Source organism: Gekko japonicus, unplaced genomic scaffold (assembly GCF_001447785.1).
Source record: "Gekko japonicus isolate JY-2015 unplaced genomic scaffold, Gekko_japonicus_V1.1 scaffold2123, whole genome shotgun sequence".
Lineage (NCBI taxonomy): Eukaryota > Metazoa > Chordata > Lepidosauria > Squamata > Gekkonidae > Gekko > Gekko japonicus.
The window spans coordinates 227242-249326 of record NW_015166484.1 but is presented as its reverse complement, the minus strand read 5'-3'; the positions used below and the strand labels follow the sequence as shown (position 1 = coordinate 249326).

At 42.6% G+C, this 22085-nt stretch overlaps 1 protein-coding gene across 1 annotated transcript in view; it reads right to left on the bottom strand.

The window, feature by feature from the left end:
• The window catches only part of ASAP2 (ArfGAP with SH3 domain, ankyrin repeat and PH domain 2), a 144031-nt gene that overhangs the window by 36725 nt on the left and 85221 nt on the right, over nt 1-22085 (bottom strand). The window contains exons 8-12 of the mRNA XM_015412136.1: nt 21075-21150; nt 20055-20141; nt 15749-15852; nt 15563-15632; nt 7409-7496 (exon numbers count right to left, since the gene is read on the bottom strand). Coding sequence (XP_015267622.1) covers nt 7409-7496; nt 15563-15632; nt 15749-15852; nt 20055-20141; nt 21075-21150 — 425 coding nt within the window. The remainder of the gene's footprint in view (nt 1-7408; nt 7497-15562; nt 15633-15748; nt 15853-20054; nt 20142-21074; nt 21151-22085) is intronic.

Genomic DNA, 22085 nt, shown 5'->3' with positions numbered 1-22085 from the left:
GAACATGACAAACAGAAACTCGTCCCAAAACCAGGACAAGGGAGAAGTAAGTAAGTAAGTAAGACTGAAGCAAAGCAGCAATCTGGCAATGTGATCAGGGAGGGGCAAAATGTCTTCCTTTTCTCAGAGAAGGACCCTTTACAGTAAGTAGCCAAAGGTCCGTTCTCCCCTGAGGTGGAAGACATCTTGTGGGTCCTCCCAGAGCAGTAGTTTATTTCTTGGGTGAGACATCACCATCTTTAGGGAGTATGTGCTGCAACACTCTTCTGCCAAATGATGTGTCTGAGGAATGGTACACGTTTAGCTTGTAGAGGCGTATGAACACTGAAATGGAGGACCACGTAGCCACTCTGCAGACCTCCTCTATCAATGCATTTTTCGTAAATGCTGCATTAATGTCTGTGCTCCTCACTGAATGCGCTGTGATGCCATGTGAAACTTCAGTTTTAAGAGTCTTATAGGCCTTTGTGATGCATGTTTTGATTGTGGAACTGATAGCTGATTCAGGCATTTTCTTCCCCAAATTGGGGGAAGAGAGATGTTGATGAACAGCGCCTCCATTTTTCAGAGGTGTTCCGTCCTCACGAGGTAAGCCTTTAGAGTCCTTCTAACATCCAAGGTGTGCCATGGCTTCTCTTTGGGGTGTTTTGGATTTGGACAGAATGATAGTAGGTATATTTCCTTTTTTTTTTTTTAATATTTTTATTGATTTTCAATACATAACATAAATGATATTTCAAATTTCTGTTTTACAATACTTTTGGAGCTTTTTATTCATATATTTCTAACCAATTTTCAAATTTTTGCCATCTTTTCTTAAACACACTGTCCATTTTTCCCGCTAAAAATATATTTATCTTATCCATTTCTTTTATGTCTAAGATATTTGTGATTAATTCTTCTCTGGTAGGTATATTTCCTATGATCTGTGGAAGGCGGACATGACCTTGGGTTGCAAGGTGGGATCTGTCCACCGGGCCACCTTGTCCTAATGAAAGATAAATAACTCCAGTTTTGCTGAGAGAGTGTGCAATTCTGAGATTCATCTGGCCAAGGTGACCGCTACTAAGAAAATGGGTTTCATCTGTAGCCATTTCAGAGGTATGTCTTTGACTGGCTTGAATGGAGGTTTCGTCAATGCTGAGAGTACTGTATGCAATCTCCAGATGGGAAATCTGTGGATCTGGGGTGGATTCTGTAGGGTCATGCCACACAGAAATCGGCATATGTGAGGATGGTTGGACAAGTTGATGCCATCTATATCTGGGAGAACTGATGCTAAGGCCACTACCTGCTTTCGATGGGTTGCTGGCTTGAGGCCTTGTAGGAAATCCAATACAGACCTCAAAGAGGGTCTCAGGACAGTCACCAATTTTCTCCTACACTACCTGTGGAAGGCTTTCCAAGAGGCATTATAGATTTTGATGGTGGACACTTTTCTGGATGCTAGAAGGGTGTAAATTACATCTGATGAGTATCCTAACTTGGTGAAGTGACGCTGTTCCATCTCCAGACAGATTCAGCCATTTTGGATGGGGATGCCACACTGGGCCCTGAGTGAGCAAGTCCAGAAATACTGCCATATGTAGGGGTCTGGATACTCACATCCATTGTAGTGTGGAGAACCACAGTTGGCAAGGCCAGGATCTCTGCTCTCTGTTCCTAGATTTTTCTAAGCAATTCGGAGATGACTGGTATTGATGGAAATGTGTATAGAAGGCCCCCACGCCAGATCAAGGTCAGGGCATCCGTTTCCTCCACTTGGTGATGGTAGTACCTTGTGAAAAATCTCGGAAGCTAATATTTAAAGAGAAGATGCGGGCTGAAATGCATCACAATCTGCTGGCATATTGATTTCTTGAGAGAGACTATTCTCCCTGTTAGATGATTTGCCAGCTGAGCCAATCTGCCTGTAAGCTCTGATTGAGGCAAGGTGTTGTTCTGCCCACGATAGCAGTCTTACTGCTTCTCCGTGTAGTGCTGTGGACTGTGATCCCACCTGGTTGTTTAGGTATGTTTTGGCCTAGACATTGTCCGTGCAAATTAATATATGTTGATCCCTCACCTGATCACTGAAGTGTATCAGAGCCAAGTAGATTGCTCTCAACTCCAGCACACTGATGGGGAGGTGAGATTCATTTTTGGACCACCTGCCCAGTGTTGGAATACCCTCCAGGGTCGCTCCCCATTCCAGGAGACTGGCATCTGTGAATCTCTGTGGGAAACCAGTATTTTTTCCTCTTGCTTAGATTTGTGGCCTTGATCCACCATGACAGGCTCTTCTTGATATTTTGGGGTACCGAGATGGGTAGATCCTATTTTTCCATGATTTGGATCTGATATGGATGGAGTAGAAATCGTAGAGGCCTCATGTGTAGGCATCCCCACTGTATCATATCTGTCCTTGAGATTCAGAGTCCCAGCAGCTTGGTGAGTGTAAGAAGGGAGGAGTAGCTGTTCTGGATGACCAATCGAGCTAGTTGTTTGGTCTTGTGCATCTTTTCCTTCATGAGAAATAAGGGACTGTGCCTCCTGGAAAGCATTGCTAGGTGTTCCAGTCTCTGAGATGGAGACAGTGAAATCTTGGAGAGGTTGACGAGGAAGCCGTGTCATTGCAGGCATTTAATTGTCTCCCTCATGTCATGGACGGTTCTCTGTTTGGAGCTGGAGTGAATCAACAAATCGTCCAGTTATGGATGTACATGAATGCCCTTTTCCCCTCAAATAGGCAACTGGATTGACTAGAACCTTCATGAAAACCCTGGGCACAGAGGAGAGCTCTGAATTGCAAGTGTTGAGGCCCAACGCAGAATCTCAGGTACCTTTGGTGTGATGGTAAGATGGGTATGTGCAGGTAACCTTCTGTGAGGTCTGTTCAAGTCAGGTACTCTCCTTGTTGGAGTGCCTCTGTAATAGACCTGAACATTTCTATGTGGAAGTGTCTGAGCTTGATAAACTTGTTCAGAAATTCTTTTGGGGGACTGTGAAGAAGATGGAGTATATTCGCTGCCCTTTTTCTTCCAGGGGAACTGGTTTGACTGCTTGAATGTTGATGAGGAGTCGGATTGCCTTGTGAGCAATGTTTCTCTTGGTCGAGTTTTTGGGTAGAGGGGAGATGACGAAGCATTCCGGTGGGGTTCTTTTGAATTCTATTGAGTGGCCTCGTGAGACTATCTCCAGTGTTCATGGGTCTATTTTGGAGCTGATCCAATCTGGTTAGAAAAGAAGAAGGTGCCCCCCCCCCACAGAATGTCACCTGAGTCATGCCTTGTTAGGCTTGTTGTCTCACTCTGTCCTGTTGGCTCTGTTTGGCATTTGTCTGTTGAACCTAGGGGTGTTGAATCCCCTTTTAAAGGTCTGTCTAGAGTTCCCCCAGCTAGATCTTCTAGAATCCTGCTTGGATCTTGAGAGGGTGTGTTGAGATCAAAAGGACTGGGATCCATACCCTCTTGTATCAGGGCAACACAAGGTTTTGGGCATTGCGAAAGCTGCCCTGGATATGATGAGGCTGCAGTTGAAGCTTTGATTGCCATTGTGGTGGCCTCATGTGTCCTCTTCAAAGCAATTTCAATCTTCTTGTCTAGGTTGTCCCAGACCGATCCCTGGCTGTCCTCTGAAAGTAGACCTGGGGGTTAGTGTGTGGCCACAGCGGCAGCCACCAGGGGTACCCGCAACATCTCATTGGCAAAGGAAGGTAAGTCATATATTTTTTTAACAAAATTGGGGACCTGATGATTGGAAGTAGGTTTGGCCCATTCAGCTTTCAGCTGCATTTCAAAGAACACAGAGAAGGGAATACCTTCTCAAAGACATCATATTGGGGGAAGTCCCCTTGGACTTGTAACTATGGTTGGTCCCTGGGCTAGAGACTTCCTCCCTGATACCACATGCTGTAGCTCTAAGGCAGACAGGGTCTTGGTTAACAAATACTGGAAGTCTTCTGCTTTGAAGTGCAAGGATGGCTCTGGGACACTAATTTCTCCATCATCGGATAAAAAATCCCCTTCCTCCTTGCCCTCTGTCGTGCTCTCTAAGGACCCTTCCAAAAGGAACCCCTGTGTTTGCCACCCCCTGGGGGTTCTTTATGGGCTGCTTTGGTTGGCCATCTGCTGCCTCTGGTATCTTAATCAGTTCCCTGTTGAAAGTTGGGGAGGAGGGGGGATCTGAGTGGCCTGAAGATGAATCTAAGCCCCTAGACTGGCAGAGATTAAGGATTTCCTCTTACATGGTCTATCTGAGAACATGCATGAACTCAGGGAAAAGGTCCAAATTCCCAGTGCAGGGTCCGTTTCCTTGGGAGGGGGTGAATGCAGCAGGAGAAGCATGCCCCGACGGAGGAAGCTTTCTCCCTGAGTCTCCCAGCTGGAGGTTGGCCTCTGGTGCTCCTGACTGCAATCAGAGGCTAGGGTCTGCTGTTCCTGCCAAAAATGCAGGTCCCAAAATGGCTGCCACTCCCAGGCACAAGGCAGGGGTGCAGTAGGTCTTCCAAGCCAGGAGCTGAACTGAGAGAAGGGCAGTTCCACATAATAGAGGAGGAGGAAAAAATTAACTTCCTGCCTCCCTGAATGGTTGGTGAGAACCACCCACAAGATCTCTGCCTTTTTTCAACTTGGGAAATGTACAGAGATGTGCAACATCCATTATGATAAAGTCTCATAACATGAAAGGGGCAGGAATTCTGCTCACAAGTCAACAATGGGTTACATTCAGAGCAAAATTTCTCCTTGAACAACAGTTCTTGCACAAGCAGAAATGCAAGAAAAAGTCTGTGGTAGCTGCTTGCACTAAAACAAACTTATTGTATCCCCATTTGCATTTCCACTTGCAGAAGATCTTTTGCAACCATTTTCTGAGCACTATAATACATAGGGAGGGAAAGGCTAGGTGTTGCACAGGGTCTTGCACATGTGGAACTGTGCTAAGACCATTTATGTTTCTGCTTGCATGTTGCTGGATCCAAGCAAGTATATCCACTGGCCATAACTGATGTAAATCAGTTATGGTCAACACCCAAAATGGGGATTGTAGTCATCCCTAATCTAAGACAAGTATTTTACATCTCCAACACAGCAATCCTAAACAGAGCTACATCCTTCTAACTCCACTAAAATTGTTTAGGTTTGCACTGTGAAGCTTCTAAACACATTGGTCTAGTACATTCTGAGAGGAGATTAGGGGTGTATTGCAAGCCTGTATCTTCTCTTCTCTGATCTCCTCTTGTATAGATATTTATTTCTTCCATTAATGGTTTGCTTTTAAGCACAGTTTACTGTTGACTGTATAAGCACTAACTATGCATTGAAATCATGACCTTGGGCAGTCCTAACCATAGAATTGAGATGCACATTTTGTTGCTGTTGTTTTATTTGATGATCTGTTATTTCTGTTATCTACCTTGGTTCCCAACTGTGAGAGACAAAGGCAAGCTTATACATCTTTTAAACTAATTTAAATAAATAGATGTTGGTGTAATTTTAAACTATGGTTAAAGAAATCAGAATTTCTGTACAAGAAGGGGAATAAAGGAATGTGAGCCCTCTGTATGTTTCTGATCTCCATCACAAATCTCCAACCATCTCCATCTACACCAAACCAGCAACATGCAATCACAAAGGAGTACAAAGCCATACACAGCAATTCAGAAAATCTGAGCGGGAAATGTGTATAGCCCACACGGAAGGCTTGTGAACTAGATGGTAAAGATGGCCCCCATGAAGCACTCAGGAGAACCAACTAAACTTTTATTTTAAACATGTACATATTGCCAAATATTCAAACCTAGGTTATCCTAAAGTGAACCGCCATATACAGAGGCAGCAAACCTCTCCTAGGAGGCAGCATCAGGGCAACCTGTTGAGCACTGCATGGAACATGTAGGTTGGGCTGGATGGACCACTGGATTAATCCACCAGGGCTTATGTTTTTAAGAATGTTTGTTATAGGCTTCTTGTTGCGAGAGGGACAGGCTGGTAAGATTAGAAAGTGCACCTCATGAGGAAAACACTAAGGCACTGTTGGAAGTGAAAGAGTGGACAAACAACTCTGAGAAACCTGCTCTGGAAAGACAAGGCAAGCCCCAGGTAGAGATGATGTGGACTAACAACTGGGAGATGGGCGGAGCAAGCAGCGATTAGCAGCAGCTGGGACTGGGTGAGGCAGCAGGTCAGCTAAGCTAAGGGGCTTGTGTTAAGGCAAGGCTTAACGGCAGCAGCCAGATGGCTTTGGGGGTAGCTGATAGTGAGGAGATCTTGTGAGTTAAGAGGCAGGAAGGGTGCTGATAACCACTTTCTCACTCTGTATGTATGAGGGCCTGAATAAATGGCTGCCAGAACTGGCTCAGAAGTCCAGCCTGTGCTTGGGGGAACAGGACTAATGGACTCTAGAGCCTTATTCAGCTTGCTGCAGGCCTCAGTGCTACAGGTTGCCAAGGATACGTCCAGTCCTGTCACACTTATGGAAATAGTATTGGTACTATTTATCCTCACAACTTTTGTTTTAAAAGTAAACTTAAGTAATTTAAACAGGCAAATCATAAAATCCAATGAAAAGATAAGGAGGGAATTTGCGTTGAAGACAGTATGTCTAATGCCTTTGCTCAGCCATTGCCCCCTGTTGTAGTGGTTATTCAGACAGCTGAAATGAGTTGGGTATTTCAAATCAATATATGAAAACCAGCATTATTCAGTCTGTTCCAAGACTTCCTGGCCTGCCCATCCAACATTTCTTGCCACCCATTCTGTTCCTTGCTGACCCTTGGCTATGTGAGAAGCTTCCCCATCAATCACAATGACTTTTCACTTCCCTCACAGAAGCGCTACTTTGTGGTTGTTTATTCTCACTCAGCAGGTGGAATGCACGTGAGCATGCCAGGATCTTGTAGTAGCTCAGGCAGTGGCCAGTGGGGAGTGCCTGACAAGAGATGGGTTTTAACCTATTATTCTTACGAAATGTGATGTCCTTTCCAATTCTGAATGCGGGGGAAAACCTAACCTCAAGAAAATTCACAATAGCAATTTTAAACTATTTATAATGACATAACTTGATCCATAATCTCTTGGACAACAGTCCGACTCCTAAACACATGACATTAATCATTTTGAGATCTGATTCTGTGCTGAAATCAGGAAGCCGTACCTGAAATATCCAGTAGGTTACATTGCCTCCAAGGGCAGATCCAACAACAGAAACTGACACGAAGAAACAAATAGCTTTTGCTGACAAACACATGACCCATATAAAAAAGGCAAAAGATGTTTAAACAAAGCAAGCTAACAGTAAACAGTAATGTACTCCAATTGATATTAGTCTGAATTTTGGAATCTCAATATTAAGTTGTCTTTTGAAGCAATATGGAGGTCTATAAAACTGCCTGATAGAAAATACCTAAGGAACTGAACAACAAACCTACGTGATATGAGGTCAAAACATTTTTTCTCTTCTGGGTTTGTTTTCACTTGGCAAGTTAACAGATTGAGCTTTGCAGGAGGCCGGTTTGCCTAATTAAAGGGAAAAAAACAAAACAAAAAGGAATATCCCTTAGTAAGAACACATAAAGAATAAATACGTTTTCTGTTACAAGTTGCTCTTGGAAGGGACAACCCTCCTGCAACTAAGTTACAATACATCCAAGGTGTACCCACAGAAATTCACAATGTAGATGGGTACTATACTCAGGTATGTTGGCTTTTTTAGATAAATAACAGGAAGTGAAAGCAACTATCCATACAATAAGGGTTAGGTCAAGTTGCCACTTTCTGTGTTACAGCTTGAATACATGTACTGAGAGAGAGAGAAAAGATGTGAGACTACAGAAACATTTTAGTAGTTCACATATCATGGATGGATAAATATGCCATAATTCTGAAATTCCACATGGATGTCCTTCTATAAGAACAACTCTTAGGAGCACTTCAGAGGCATTAGTGGAATTCTGAGAAAACTTAGGAGACCATTTGCTGTGGCCACGTTTTACAGATGACATATAGCTGAGGTGGTCAACATCTCCTTTGCTAGTAAGGTGGGCTGGACAAAATCAAAGCCGCTTGTATTCTTACAGTGTGTCCAGCAGGGCAAAAAGGAGTCATGTGGCTCTTGCAACATTAGACCTTAACATTACAGGTTATGTTTGGCTCTCCTTGTTCTTATAGCAGAGCTGCAAGGCTAGACATGATTAAATGGTTATAGTCACTGACAAAACTAACATTAAAAAGGTACATATAAAATGTTGCCATAGAAACACAAGACAGAGTAATTCCAGAAAGATCCCTTGACAGGAAATCATATAGCCCACTGTTGTTTTACACACATAAACAGTGTTAGTGGCACATTTTGACAGTAAAGTCAAACAGATTTTTCCAACTATGGAGAAAGAAAACATTGACAATAATTATGCAGTCTCTTTCCTTTCATCCCATCTCTCTTTCAATTCCAAAAATTCTAACATTTAATGAGCAAAACCATTTTAATCTTTAATCTTTATGAGAAACTTGCGTAAATATATTCACACCTAATCTGGAACCAGGTCAGTCTCTCTTCTAGAAAGGAATATTAACTGAACGCTTCTCTAGAGGAATCTGACCAAAAACCTAACTCAAATACAGTAGGTATAAGTAGAAACAAGTTTGAAAGCACAATCATGGTTTTACCTTCCAACTGGAAAAAACCAAACAACCAAATATAAAGTTTATGAACCAGAATAAGGAAGAAGACAACAGTCTCTTATTTAGTCAGAGTTTCTATGGATGTTAATTAAAAGCCTGACCCAGAGGAGTCTGTTACATCAGTTAGTCAAGTATTCAGAACAACTGCTACATCAGTGCAAAATCCCAAAACATTACACTGCAGAGACATTATGTTGGTGCTGCAAACAGAGAAGTCAGTGCATGTAAGAAAAGCATTCTTAGAAAAGAGCATTTCTTCCTCTTTTTATGTTCCAGAGAATGGAAGTTTCCTATTTGATATCTTAGTGTGTAAGTCAACATCACTTTTCCTGGCAACAATAACCTTTTTCAGAGTATAGCAGCTGCCTTGACATTTGAAAAGAGAGAAGTAGAGCAATGATGTGCAGAGGGAAGAAGAATGGCTGGAGATCACGTTTATACACTGCGTGACCATTGTGTGCTACTGATAGGGACACATCGACAGCAACAAACGCTGTAAGCTGCCTCCAGTCATTACCAATAGGTATGCGTATGTTGATGGGCAGCTGAACAACGTAAACACCACGTTTAGGCCACATGTCCCTTGGAGGAAAACCAGTGGTGGAGATGACAAGCTCTGGTGGCCCATCCTGCCAGCTTCATCCTCCTTTCCAAATCACCAGCCCATGCTGCTTTGTGTTAAGCATATAAATACACATTGTCTTGTCTGCTCTGTTAGTATATATATCTCTACACATTGGTTCCTCATTGTTTGTAGTCATTGTCCGTGTTAAGAAGAGAGAGAACCGTGTTAAGAAGAGAGAGAACATGCTTCTGTGCCATGGCTAGCAAATCATCACAGAAATGTGTGGGACTGAGGATGCACTGGCTCACATGGCCAACCATAAGGCGGCACAACATAAACTCTGCCCCCACTATAGGGTGTGACGTTGAAAACTATCAGTCATGGTCTCCAGCTGGCTACTGCACTTTTAAGAACGATATGCTAAGCTTCTAGACCTAAGCATGATTACTTGGAACTACACCTCATTAAAATCACCATGAAACACTTTAAAGCAAATGCATTCCGTAAATGAGGCATTAGTCACCGTTGTTTTCATGCACATGCACCTCATCCATATTGTACACACTGAATGTATTAAGAACATAAGAGACGCCAATGTTGGATGAGGCTAAAGGCCCATCCAGTCCAACACTCTGTGTCACACAGTGGCCAGAAATACCAGTGCCATCAGGAGGTCCACCAGTGGGGCCAAGACATTAGAAGCCCTCCAACTGTTGACCCCCCCCCCCAAGCACCAAGAAGACAGAGCATCACTTGCCCCAGAGCCCCTATCTATACCTTGTGGCTAATAGCCACTGATGGACCTCTGCTCCATATGCTTTAGAGCTGCCGCCGCGATTTCTGCCGCTGCGGAATCGGGCCCCGGGGGAAACCCCACCCCGGCGTGCACGTCAGCCAGAGGTGACGTGATGACGCCGGGCACGCTGGAGGCGGGGCCACAGCCATCTGAGGGGAAAACTCTAGGTTTCCCCCTCAGATGGCTGTGGCCCCACCACCAGCGTGCCCAGCGTCATCACGTCACCTCCGGCTGACGTGGATGCGGCGCGCACACGTGCACACGCTCAAGACGCTGTCCGGGAGTGCCTCAGTCGTCTTTTCTCCAAGCTAAAGAGCCCTAAGCGCTTTAACCTTTCCTCATAGGGAAAGTGTTCCAACCCTTTTATCATTCGAGTTGCCCTTTTCTGCACTTTTTCCAAAGCTATAATATCCTTTTTAAGGTGTGGTGCCCAGAACTGCACACAGTATTCCAAATGAGGTCTCACCATTGATTTATATAGGGGCATTATGATATTGGCTGATCTGTTTTCAATACCCTTCCTAATAATCCCCAGCATAGCATTGGCCTTCTTTATTGCAGTCACACACTGTCTCGACATTTTCAGTGAGTTATCCACTACAACTCCAAGATCTCTCTCTTGCTCAGTCTCTGCCAGTTCAGACCCCATCAATGTGTATTTATATTTAGGATTTTTGGCTCCAATGTGCATCACCTTGCACTTGGCCACATTGAACCCCATTTGCCATGTTGACGCCCACTCGCCCATCCTTGACAGATCCCTTTGGCGTGCCTCACAATCCTCACTGGTTTTCACCACCCTGAACAACTTCGTATCATCCGCAAATGTAGCCACTTCACTGCTTACTCCCAACTCCAAATCCTTAATGAATAAGTTAAAAAGCAGTGGACCAAGTACTGATCCCTGCGGTACCCCACTGCTTTCCACCCTCCACTGAGAAAATTGCCCATTTATACTCACTCTCTCTTTTCTATTAATTAGCCAGTTTTTGATCCATAAAAGGACTTGTCCTTTTATCCCATGATTTTTGAGCTTACTTAGGAGCCTTTGATGAGGAACTTTATCAAAAGCTTTCTGGAAGTCAAGGTAAACAATATCTATTGGATCCCCCTTGTCCACATGTTTGTTCACCCCCTCAAAGAACACTAACAGGTTAGTGAGACAAGATCTTCCCTTACAGAACCCATGCTGAGTCTGCCTCAATAGGTTTTGTTCATCTATGTGCCTACTAATTCTTTCCTTAATAATGGTTTCCACCAATTTACCCGGTATCGACGTCAGACTGACTGGCCTGTAATTTCCCGGATCTCCTCTGGAACCCTTTTTAAAGATGGGAGTGACATTAGCTACCTTCCAGTTCTCAGGAATGGCGGCAGATTTTAATGAAAGATTACATATTTTTGTCAGGAGATCTAGTTATCATAGAGTATCCCAACACAAGAGGTTTCAGCCAGGGGTCCCTGTAGGCTGTGCTAGGGTGCGCTAGTCTACAGTTTCCCGGACCTCAGCACGGGGATTTTCATCCCAGTGCAGCAGGTCTGAAAAGTAGGTGGCCCCTCCTTCCCTCTCTCCCTCCCTCCTGCTCAGCAATTGGTCTGGCTCAGCTGGACAACAGTTTTGGGTGGAGGTCCAGGTGGGGCTGCCTGTGGGCCGTATTACAGGAGGAGCTTGTGCAGGCCCTCCTGTTGTGCTGGCCGGTAGTGAGAAGTCAGTCAGACTGGAACCCCTGCTGTCACCCAAGAAGACCGGCTGCCCTGCTCCACTTCAGGTGAGTCAATCAACCCTCTCTGCCAGGGGGGACTTTGGAAGAAGCCCTTTGTTAGGGAGGGAGAGGGTGGGCAGGCGGGAGGGAGGGGCCCCAACCGGACTGCATGGTTCCTGCCCCCTCCCCGGATCTTTAACAAAAATGCGGCAGTGAGGCTCTTCAGGGGCCTCTCGACGCCAGCACCGGGCGGGTTCTAGGGGAAGCCCTTTGCTAGGGAGGGAGGGAGGGAGAGGGCCGCATGGTTCCTTCCCCCCCACCTTGCTGGTGTTTGTGTGTGTGTGAAAGAGCAATTGAGGCAGGGGTGAGGGGCAGGTCTGGCCCACACTATTCTTTCTTTCTTTCTCTTTCTTTCTTCATTTCTTTCTTTCTTTCTTTCTTTCCATTCCGTTCCATTTCTTTCCCTTTCTCTTTTCTTTTTCCATTTCTTTCTTTCCCTTTCTATCTTTCCTTTTCTTCCTTTCCATTGCTTTCTCTCCTTTTCTTACCATTTCTTTATTTATTTATTTCCCTTTCTTTCCTTCCCTCTCCTTTTTTTCTTTCTATTTCTATTTCTTTGCATTTCTTTCTTTCTCTTTCTCTTTCTCCCTTTCTTTTTTCCATTTCTTTCTCTCCCTTTCTTTTCCATGTCTTTCTTTTCCTTTCATTCCCTTTTTCCCTTTCTTTCCTTTTCCTTCTTTTCTCTCCCTTTATTTCCCTTTTTTAATTTCATTCTTATCTTTCTCTCCCTTTCTTTCTCTTCCTTTGTTTCTTTCCCTTTCTTTCTCTCTCCCTTTCTTTCCCTTTTTTCCCCATTTCTTTCTCTCCCTTTCTTTCCCTTTTTTTCCATTTCCAAACTGAAATAATTAAAAAAAAATGGGCTCACTCACAGCTTTTATGTGCGTATATTTTTTGGCTCATGAAGTATAATTTTTGCTCACAACAGTTGACAGCTTAGGGGGAACATTGGTTTCGGCTAAACATTAGGAAGAATTTCCTGACAGAGTGATGTCCTTGGTGGAGCAGGCTTACTCAGGAGGTAATGGGCTTTCCTTCTTTGGAGGTTTTTAAGCAGAGACTAAGTGGCCATCTAACAGCAATGCTGATTCTGTGAACTTAGGTAGTTCATAATAGGAAGGGCAGGAAGGGTTGCATCAGTGCTTAGTTCTCATGGCCCTTTCTTACATGTCCGGGAGAAATGCCAATCGCCTCTATGGGGTCAGGAAGCAATTTTCTCCAGGCCAGTTTGGACAGGGATCCTGGAGATTTCTTGTCATCTTCTGGGCAAGGAGCAGGGGTCAGTGGAGGTCTGTGGGGGAGGTAGTTGTGAATTTCCTGCATTGTGCAGTGGGGTGGACTAGATGGCCCTGAAAGTCCCTTCCAATTCTTTGATTGGTGAGCCAGTTTGGTGTAGTGGTTAAGTGCACGGACTCTAATCTGGGAGAACCGGGTTTGATTCCCCACTCCTCCACTTGCACCTGCTGATGTGACCTTGGGCCAGTCACAAGCTCTAGCACAGCTGTTCCTGAAAGAGCAGTTTGTGTCAGAGTTCTCTCAGCCCCACCCACCTCACAGGGTGTCTGTTGTGGGGAGGGGAAGGGAAAGGAGTTTGTAAGCCGCTCTGAGACACCTTTGGGTAGTGAAGGGCGGGGTATCAATCCAATCTCTTCTTCTCTTGATTCTATGGTTCTCCAAAAATACTGAGATGTAGATCTAATACAGGACAGCAGGAAAGAGGAAATAACCATATTTTCTCCATAAATGGGATGTGGAAATTGGGAACTATAATGCAGACAACTGAAAAGTGACTCTGGAAGGTTAGAAATAAATGGCACCACACCAATAAGGTATTGAAATGCATACACTATGACACCAAAGTCTGATCTGAGATGGGGCTCATTCCCAGAATATCCAAATGAGGGAGTGTTTCTAAGCATGTGTTCTGTTCCTTTCATTCCCCAAAGAGAAATTACAACCACACCAATGAATCTGGCATTTTCTATCTACTATTAAGGTCACCTCATGGGGAATGAAACCCTGGCAAATTCATACCTCAGCAGCTCTTTTTTTCACAATAACCTCTTCAAGAATGCCAACACAGGCATTACAAAAGAAACCATTTTGAGCCACAACATGTGGTTAATTATTGTCAATGACTGTACCAAGGTACAGAAAGGAGGGGGCGAAAGGAATCACTTTAAACAGCTCTGTGACCTGGAACAAAAATGGATCTTAGGATGAGTGTGCGTGTTTGAAAGTTTAAAAGCCTTCCTGGCTGAAGTCTTCCTGGCTGAAGAAAATTGAGGCCTATCCTGAAAGGACAAGGATTCATGGGTCCCCAAGTAAGACATCCAGGGCAAGCAACAACTGTGATGATGTATAATACATTCAGGAGAAATATGTTCAAGCCACGAAGCGCCTCTTCTAACACCCTGGGCAGTTTTTGCAAATGCCGGGATTTCAGAGCATGGTCAGTATTCCTAATTGGATGCTGGGGAAAAACTAGTCAGATAAAAACAAAAATTGGCTAGCTGGCGACCCTTGGTAGAGTCTGTTGATGTTCCAAAGCAGTGTAAGATGGATTCTGAAGATGAAAACGAATCAACACGTTACCCACAAACCACTAATTTATTCTTATTGATATGATCCTGTCTATCTGTACAATGACGACACTTGTTTATGCATATGAAATGGAGATCCAAGAGGTATTTAATAGCTGGTAAAACACAAGACTTGTACCTTTTTAGCACTACTTTGCAGTCTAGTTTCACGGAGAATACATTTCGCAGTTTAGAACTGTTAGAGTGCACAAACTCAGGATGATAACCAACAAAGGTTTATCAACAATGCATACAGGTTAAAATTTCTTCCCATTTCTTTTCTTAGCTACTACCTTAAAGATGTTAAACTCAGAGAAGCTTAGAAGGCAGTGATCTATTACATTAACACACGTCATATTGTGGGGGCAGGAAGACACCTCTAGACATATTTAGACCTTAGTAAGGAAGTACATCCAGAAACAAAAAACACTACGTCTAACCATCTTTAAAACCAGATACATCTAATAAGTATGCTTCATATTTTCGGATCAATTTTCAAAGGAATGGCAGCTACCACCCTTACTCTTAACTTTTATTTCCAGTTTGGAGAATCGTTGCCATGCTCATTGACTGAAACCTTTTTACAAAAGACCTTACTTTGCAAAACATAATTAAAATCCATCTGACAGGGCTACTTCACCCATGACAGCTCTCCTACCCACCCTCTCCTCAACAATGATTTGCAGATTGCATGGGAGTAAATATTCCACCCACTGCTGCATGTAAAAAAGGCTGAATTAGTACCTTTCATTCTAGTTCACTTTGCATTTAAAAAAAATCCCTATGCATTAGAGCTCCTCTTCCAACTGTGATGCCACCATAATGCAGTATTTTTCACAGAATATTTCTTATAGTCTGCACACCAATTGGCACTGAACAAGCTCTTGTTATTTTTCACCGCAAAGTAAAAGTATCTGGTAGTTTTCCCTTTCATTATTTTTAACAACACAGTACAGTATTTGGTTCTTTTCATAATCCACCATCAGCATACTAAAGAAAGCTTTTATGCCAAGATTGTTTAATTCTCATGGCAATTTTGCCAAGTTGTCTTTACAAAAAAAAAAGTTATCGTTATCTCCCCAGAACATACCCTGTAAAGACTCTAGCTGATTTCATACTATAAATACAATTGCAGCCTAATTTGGATTTTTGTATTAGCAACAAGCTGTGTGTATAGAATATGATAAACAAATACTTACTGTACCATGGGAAATGGTAAGGAAACCATTTTTAACTGTGCATTTCCTCTTCTGCCACACTTTTCTGATTCTGGTTTTAAAAACAAGAGACATCATGATCTAAATTTTGGTGTAACTGGAACTGAGTCTTTCAAGGACACAAGTGGTCTTCTATCTTTTCAAAGCAGCGGTCCCTATGACACATACCCGTCACTTTTCTTATAGAGGCTCCCATCTCTTTCCGTGCCATGCTCCTTATTTCCCTGAGGCTGATGTAAACTGTACGTGGTACTCTGACGGAGCTGAGAATCCTAAAGAGGTGAAGAAAACGGGTTACAACAAAATGCTGTGCCCCTGGCCAGTTGCCACTTCATCTTCTCAGAAGTCATCCCGTCACTTTCCTTCTTGTTCCATGATATTACAGGAGACCAAATAAAATAGCTGCACACTTCTGCAACTTGCTTAGATTGCAAACAATGCCTAAGCAACCTTCACTTTTTCCCCTGTCTGGCAAAAAAAGGAGCCATTTGAAATCCAGACAACATCCATACCCTTAAAATTCCCAACCTTCACGACGTTTTTCCCCCAGCTGAAAACACTATAGTGAGCCAATTCCATAATATTTGTCTTGACTGCCTTCAGGAGCTTCTTTCAAATACTGTTCCAGACTCCTTAGTGATATGATCCTACAAAGCTCTGCCTTGCACGGCACCACCTAGATATCATATTCTAATAATACCCGCTGACAACTTCCGTAGTTGACTGAGCTACTGATACAATGCTAATTAAGAAAAGATCACATGACCTCATTTAGTGTACTAACACACACACTAGCAACTTGTTTCTCAGTAAAAAACACACACCTGTAATTACGTTGCAATCTTCTTGAATACACATGATCAGTTTTCAGGTAATAGCCTTTGAAAACCAAAATGAATTAAGCTGTGAAGAACCTCCCCAGATTCTTCAGGGCAGTCTAGACCTACTAAAATCAACGCCTCCTCATCAGCAAATCCCACTGATTTAAACACAGCTTACTCCATCAGTCAAGCACATCCAGAACCAGGACCTTTAAACTATGGCAAACACAATAGGCTTCCAAAGATTCCTCTACTTTCTTAGAAACTTTTTCCTCAAAAGCTGTATTTTTGCAAACATGAAAAAGAATACATGCCATTACAGCCAGTTAACCATCACACACCCGACACAACTTACAACACTGTTCTATATACAAATGGATTTGCTAGAAATCCTTCACAACACTACACAAAGAGTTCTGAGGGACTGCTAGGTAGAGAAAAGCCAAGCGACTGGATTTTGGCAAAAAATGTCCCGTCCCCCCCACATGTTGATCAGCCAGTATATGTTCCAACAGCTTAGAGAACACAAAACTGGAGAGACAATCAGGCAAATAATTTAGGAAGAGCAACCCAATTATTTGAAATGCACATAAAAATCATGCAATGTACTACTTCAAAAAATATTAAAAGGACTTACTCTCCTAGACTTCGGTCACAAAAGGCAAATGCATTTTAGAAAGAAAAGAAGATCAGTTATGGTGTAAAAATATACAGGACAATGTACCAAAGGGAAATATTAACAGGTTAAATGAAAGCTGTACTATAGATTTGTGAGTGTTCTTTGGCACATGCGCTCAAATTTTAGGATCACTAGTCAAGATTCCACAAATTAGATTCCATGCTCAACACTGATAATGTTCCATTGATTTTCAGGATGGTTACGTTGCATGCCTGCACTCATATTCCTGGTGCAATCAAGAACTGAAATATACTTTTATATCTACCAAGCAGGAAATACAGAATGCAAGCAGTACAAAATTAGATACAAGCTTTATTCCTGGATTATGAGCATAGCTCAGACAAAACAGAACTATGCTCCTAAAACCCCTTGCCTCAACCTGTGCCTTCTTTAGCACCTAAAGCCACAGTCCAGCCAAATTATAGGCACACAGGAAAAAGTACTGCACATGTGCTGGCTGTTCTGTAATTTTTTTTACCAGTCACTTGTACTTCTCAAGGTTCAGACAACTTTTCACTTTAAGGGACTATTCACATGAGGGTTGTTTTACACTGCTGAGTGATTTGCTATTATGCATTTAGCCCAAAGTAGAAATGAAGCTGGGGTTCAACATGGCATTTAATACAGCTCTATAACCTTATTAAAATCCATCCCTATGAGCAAAATCCTACTGTATGTTTATTTAAAAAATCTAAAAATTCATATCCTGCTTTTCTCCCCAGCAGGCACCCAAAGTGGTCTATCATGGTCTATCTCTACCTTATCCTCCCAAAGTGGTCTATCTCTACCTTATCCCCACAACAGCCTTGTGAGGTAGGTTAGGCTGAGAGAGAGCGCCTAGCCCAAGGTAACCCAGGGAGCTTCCATGGCAGAATAATTGAAACCAGGTTCCCCCAGATCCTAGTCCATCAATTAATTAATTATTGTATGGCAGTGTATGTAGTATAGCCAGGAGATCCTAAGATCATCTGGCAGCCAAAAGTACTAGTTCATTTAGCGCTGTGCACCACTAGGTGGCGAGCCAGATTTGTTTTTAAGGCAAGGGATGTTTCAGAGGTGGCTTGCCATTGCCTGCCTCTGTGTCACGACCCTGGTGTTCCTTGGAGGCCGCCCATCCAAATCCTAGCTAAGGCCAACCCTGCTTAGCTTCCGAGATCTGCCGGGATCAGGATAGCCTGGGCCATTCAGGGCCATCACTCCAGCCATATGCCCGGCCATGTTGGCCAAAAAAAAAAAATCAGAAAATTTCCCACCTCCCTGATTTTCCTTCTGTTCCATTGCTTTTAGGCAACTAATTACTTCCTCTTCCCTTGGTGCTAGCTGATTCTCTCCCAGCACTCACTGCTCTTTAAAAGAAGATTCATCTTTTATCCCCTTGGGAAGTAGAGGAACTAAACATTTTTTAAAACTATTTTGTAGCCAGCCGAAGACACTGACCATACTTTTTATTGTTAATTATTATATAGAAATTATTAAATAATGATAATACGTTTTTATTTTAAAATAAAAGCAAGCTACAAACTGCAAAACAAGCCTCCCTCCGCAAACCCCAGGGAAGATTTTACAATTGATTCATGAATACTCAAGAAACCAGCAGACTTATAGAAGAAGAGGAAGAAATTAATTATGCTGGGAAGGGATGAATATGCAAAGTGGCAGTAGCTCTGGGAAATCTCAGACATACACTGGCTGTTCACACACCCTGGCAGTGCAATAGCATTTTAAGTTTTAAAGAATCTCCTAAAAATCAGATCTGAAAAAAGACAGAAAAACAACACAGAAAACAGAACTGCAATGAATAGCCAACAGTGTCATCAGAATTTCCCATTAAAAATGAATGAATGAATGAATGAATGAATGAATGAATGAATCATAGCAATCCTGCACTGTGGCTTGTCTGGGGAGGACTGGTAAGGTTCAGTAATCTTGCTTCTTCAGCAGAGCGTGTGGCTGTAGGGGAAACATCAAGCAAATCTCTGGTCTACATACAACTTCAGCACTCATTGGATCTTGGACAATGATGTGAATACTGAAGCACGTCTACTGTTGAGACAAGTTATCCTCATTCCTTGCTGAATTGAATGGAGTTCAACTCCCACACAAATATAACTAGAGGCACTGCAGGTAGGCCGAAGGTCATCTCTACCATAATTTGGGAAAGAAGTCATAAAGATTTAAACACATTCATTCGGCATTATAAAATCCAGTGACGATAACACAATTTTCAATTTGTTCGTTGATTCAGAGACTGTATTATTTTCCGTCATGAACCTATTTTTCAAGCACACTCTACAAACTAAGGCAGAAAAGGGGGAGGAGGGATATTTTTCCTTATCTTACATATGGAAACAGAAAAGAGTTATTGTCTGGCCTAAAAAAGATTAAAACCTATAGTTGGTGGCAGACTCTCGGCCCAAGAGGAGTGTTTGCCCCTTAACGCCTCGTACACACAAGCGTAGAGGATTCAGAAAATCGTCACACTATCTGAAAGGGTACTAGTTCCAACATCATGTTTTGTTTCCACAGGGTGCATTTTCTAATGCTTCAAAATTTTGTACCTATACAATTTATTCAAGCGTGATTCAAGAACAAATATCCACTGTCTAGTTTATAGGATTGTCCTTGACCAAACTGCATTGATATGGCACACTGAATCAAAAATGTTTTTTCACTTGTATGCATCTCTGGGAAGCATTCCAAAAGCCATCACTTGGATGCAAAACATGATATCTGAACTCTTCCTGAGTAATTCAAATAATCCACAGTTGGTATATGCTTGGTGCTACCTTAATGAGAGGCAAGCAAGGAAGTCTCTGGGAAAAAAGAAAATGTCTTCCAGAACCTCTCTAAGAAATCTATATATGACTGCAATGAACCGCTTAAAAAACCAGAGTTCTGATTTCATGAAGATGGCGCTAAAAAGTACCCAAAACTTTAATATTCACATTATAGAAGTATCACCCTACATGCTCACCTCTTTCTGATCAACTTGAAGTGCAGATTTTAAAATATCCCTAAGCTGAATTAATTGTTTTCTTTCTTCATCTTGTGCTTGCTTGATCTGAAGTGGAGACATAATCAGAATTCATAATTGGATAAGTCCTGCTTGTCACTAGCACACATTTGGGCACAACATAAACTGAAGATAATGCTACCCACAGATTACTCTTAACCAAAATATGAAATTGGAATCTGAAACTGGTTATCAAGTCTACGTTAAGAGGGAAGCTGGCACTGATCACGGTTAATGTTGATCAGGGCTCTAGTCGGGGGGGAGCTCTCAGGTACGGAGCTCCGGAAGAGAACCTCTAGGGGGCGGGGCGGTCACGTGGTGAAGCCCCGCCCCCTTCTTTACCCCGCCCTCTGCTTCGATCCTCATTCCGTTTGGGAATGAGGATGAAGCAGGAGGGTAAGTAGCCGGGCCTTCTGACACACTTCCGGTGATGTCAGGGGGTGTGGCCTTCTGTCACTTCCGGTGATGTCAGGGGGCGTGGCATATGCAAATAAGTTATGCTAATGAGTTATGCTAATGAGCTCCGGCAGCTCTTTTTCTACAACAAGACCCCTGATGTTGATGTCGATGTCACAAGGTAAAGGGTGTGTGTGCCAGTGATAATTTGCCAATGTGAATGCGGTGGCTAGGTACAGATGCTGATGTAGGTAATCTTTTACCTATGGTTACATCAGGATCTGTACCTTGAAGAGTTCATTGCTTAAACTGTCCAATTACACTGGTAAGTTATGCATCAAGCATAACATTATGAGAAAAGCATGAGGAGTAATTTCCATATCACTCTGACATTTCAAAAAGTACAGCATGTTAAATTGTGTGATAAATCTAAATAAATTAACACTGTAGCCCTATTCATATTTACTTAGAAGTAAATGCAAGTGTCTTTGGCAAAATATGGCTTTAATGACAATGGCATTTTAATTTTTTTTTAGTAGAATCAGAATGCTACATTTCACAGTGCCCACATGACTTTCTACTTACTGTGTGAAGGTCTGTGGAGAGCTTTTCTATCGAAGGTTTGAGGCTTTCAACCGCTTTCAGACCATCCTGAAAGAAGCTTTGGAAGAAAGTAACTTAAAAAAAAAGGAAACTGTAAAAATTAATTTAAAGCACCTGAATTTTGCTGAACAGACAAGGCACAAAAGCTTCGATTAATATATATGTTAATGTACTCCACGACAGACTGATGAAAAGAGGAATTCTGTGAAGGAACTTTATCGCAAACATATCTACCTTCTGATATGAAATAAAAGGGACTGGCAAGTAACACCCAATAACACTGGGTGGAGAGCAGCTCATCTTAGAGATTTCCATAATGAGGAAGGAGGAAAAGGTTACACGAAAAAAAATTATCACCCTCAATCCCCTAGGCCCCTGTTTGATGCTCTGAGGAAAAACAGATGTTTATGATATCCCCATTGCTATTTTTGTTCCAATAATATTCTGCATTTCTACTAGATTCTTACTTACATAAAACAACCAAAAGTGGAAATTGACCAGCTGCCAAATTTTAATGAAGAAAAAAAAGACTGACATGAGTTGCAGCAGTCTGAAAGGGCTTAAAAATAGAGACAGAAGAGTATTCTCTTTCACATCAAATAAAACATCCCCTTTATGATCTCATTATGGAGTAATTGGCTGTGATCCAATGTAGCCATTTATGCCCCTCAGGTATGGGAAATGCACCCATGGAAGCGCTCTTTGGAGTCTCAGCTGTTGCAGCTTCCACAACAAAACAAGCCACTGTTCAGTCTTGCTGATTGTTAAAGAGCTGTAGCAATGAACGCTACAAAGAAATTTCTAGTTTACCTGCCTATGGTTTCCTGAGGCACATCTAAACTATCTCTCTTTCTTCTATGTGAGAACACCTGCAATGGATCATATAAGCCCTTAGATAACTAAGAAATTAAAGCACCTTGCATTTCTACTTGAACGCAGCAGCCCGGATTCCGTAGCTCCTTGCACATTCGGGAGCATTATGCACATGGAGCA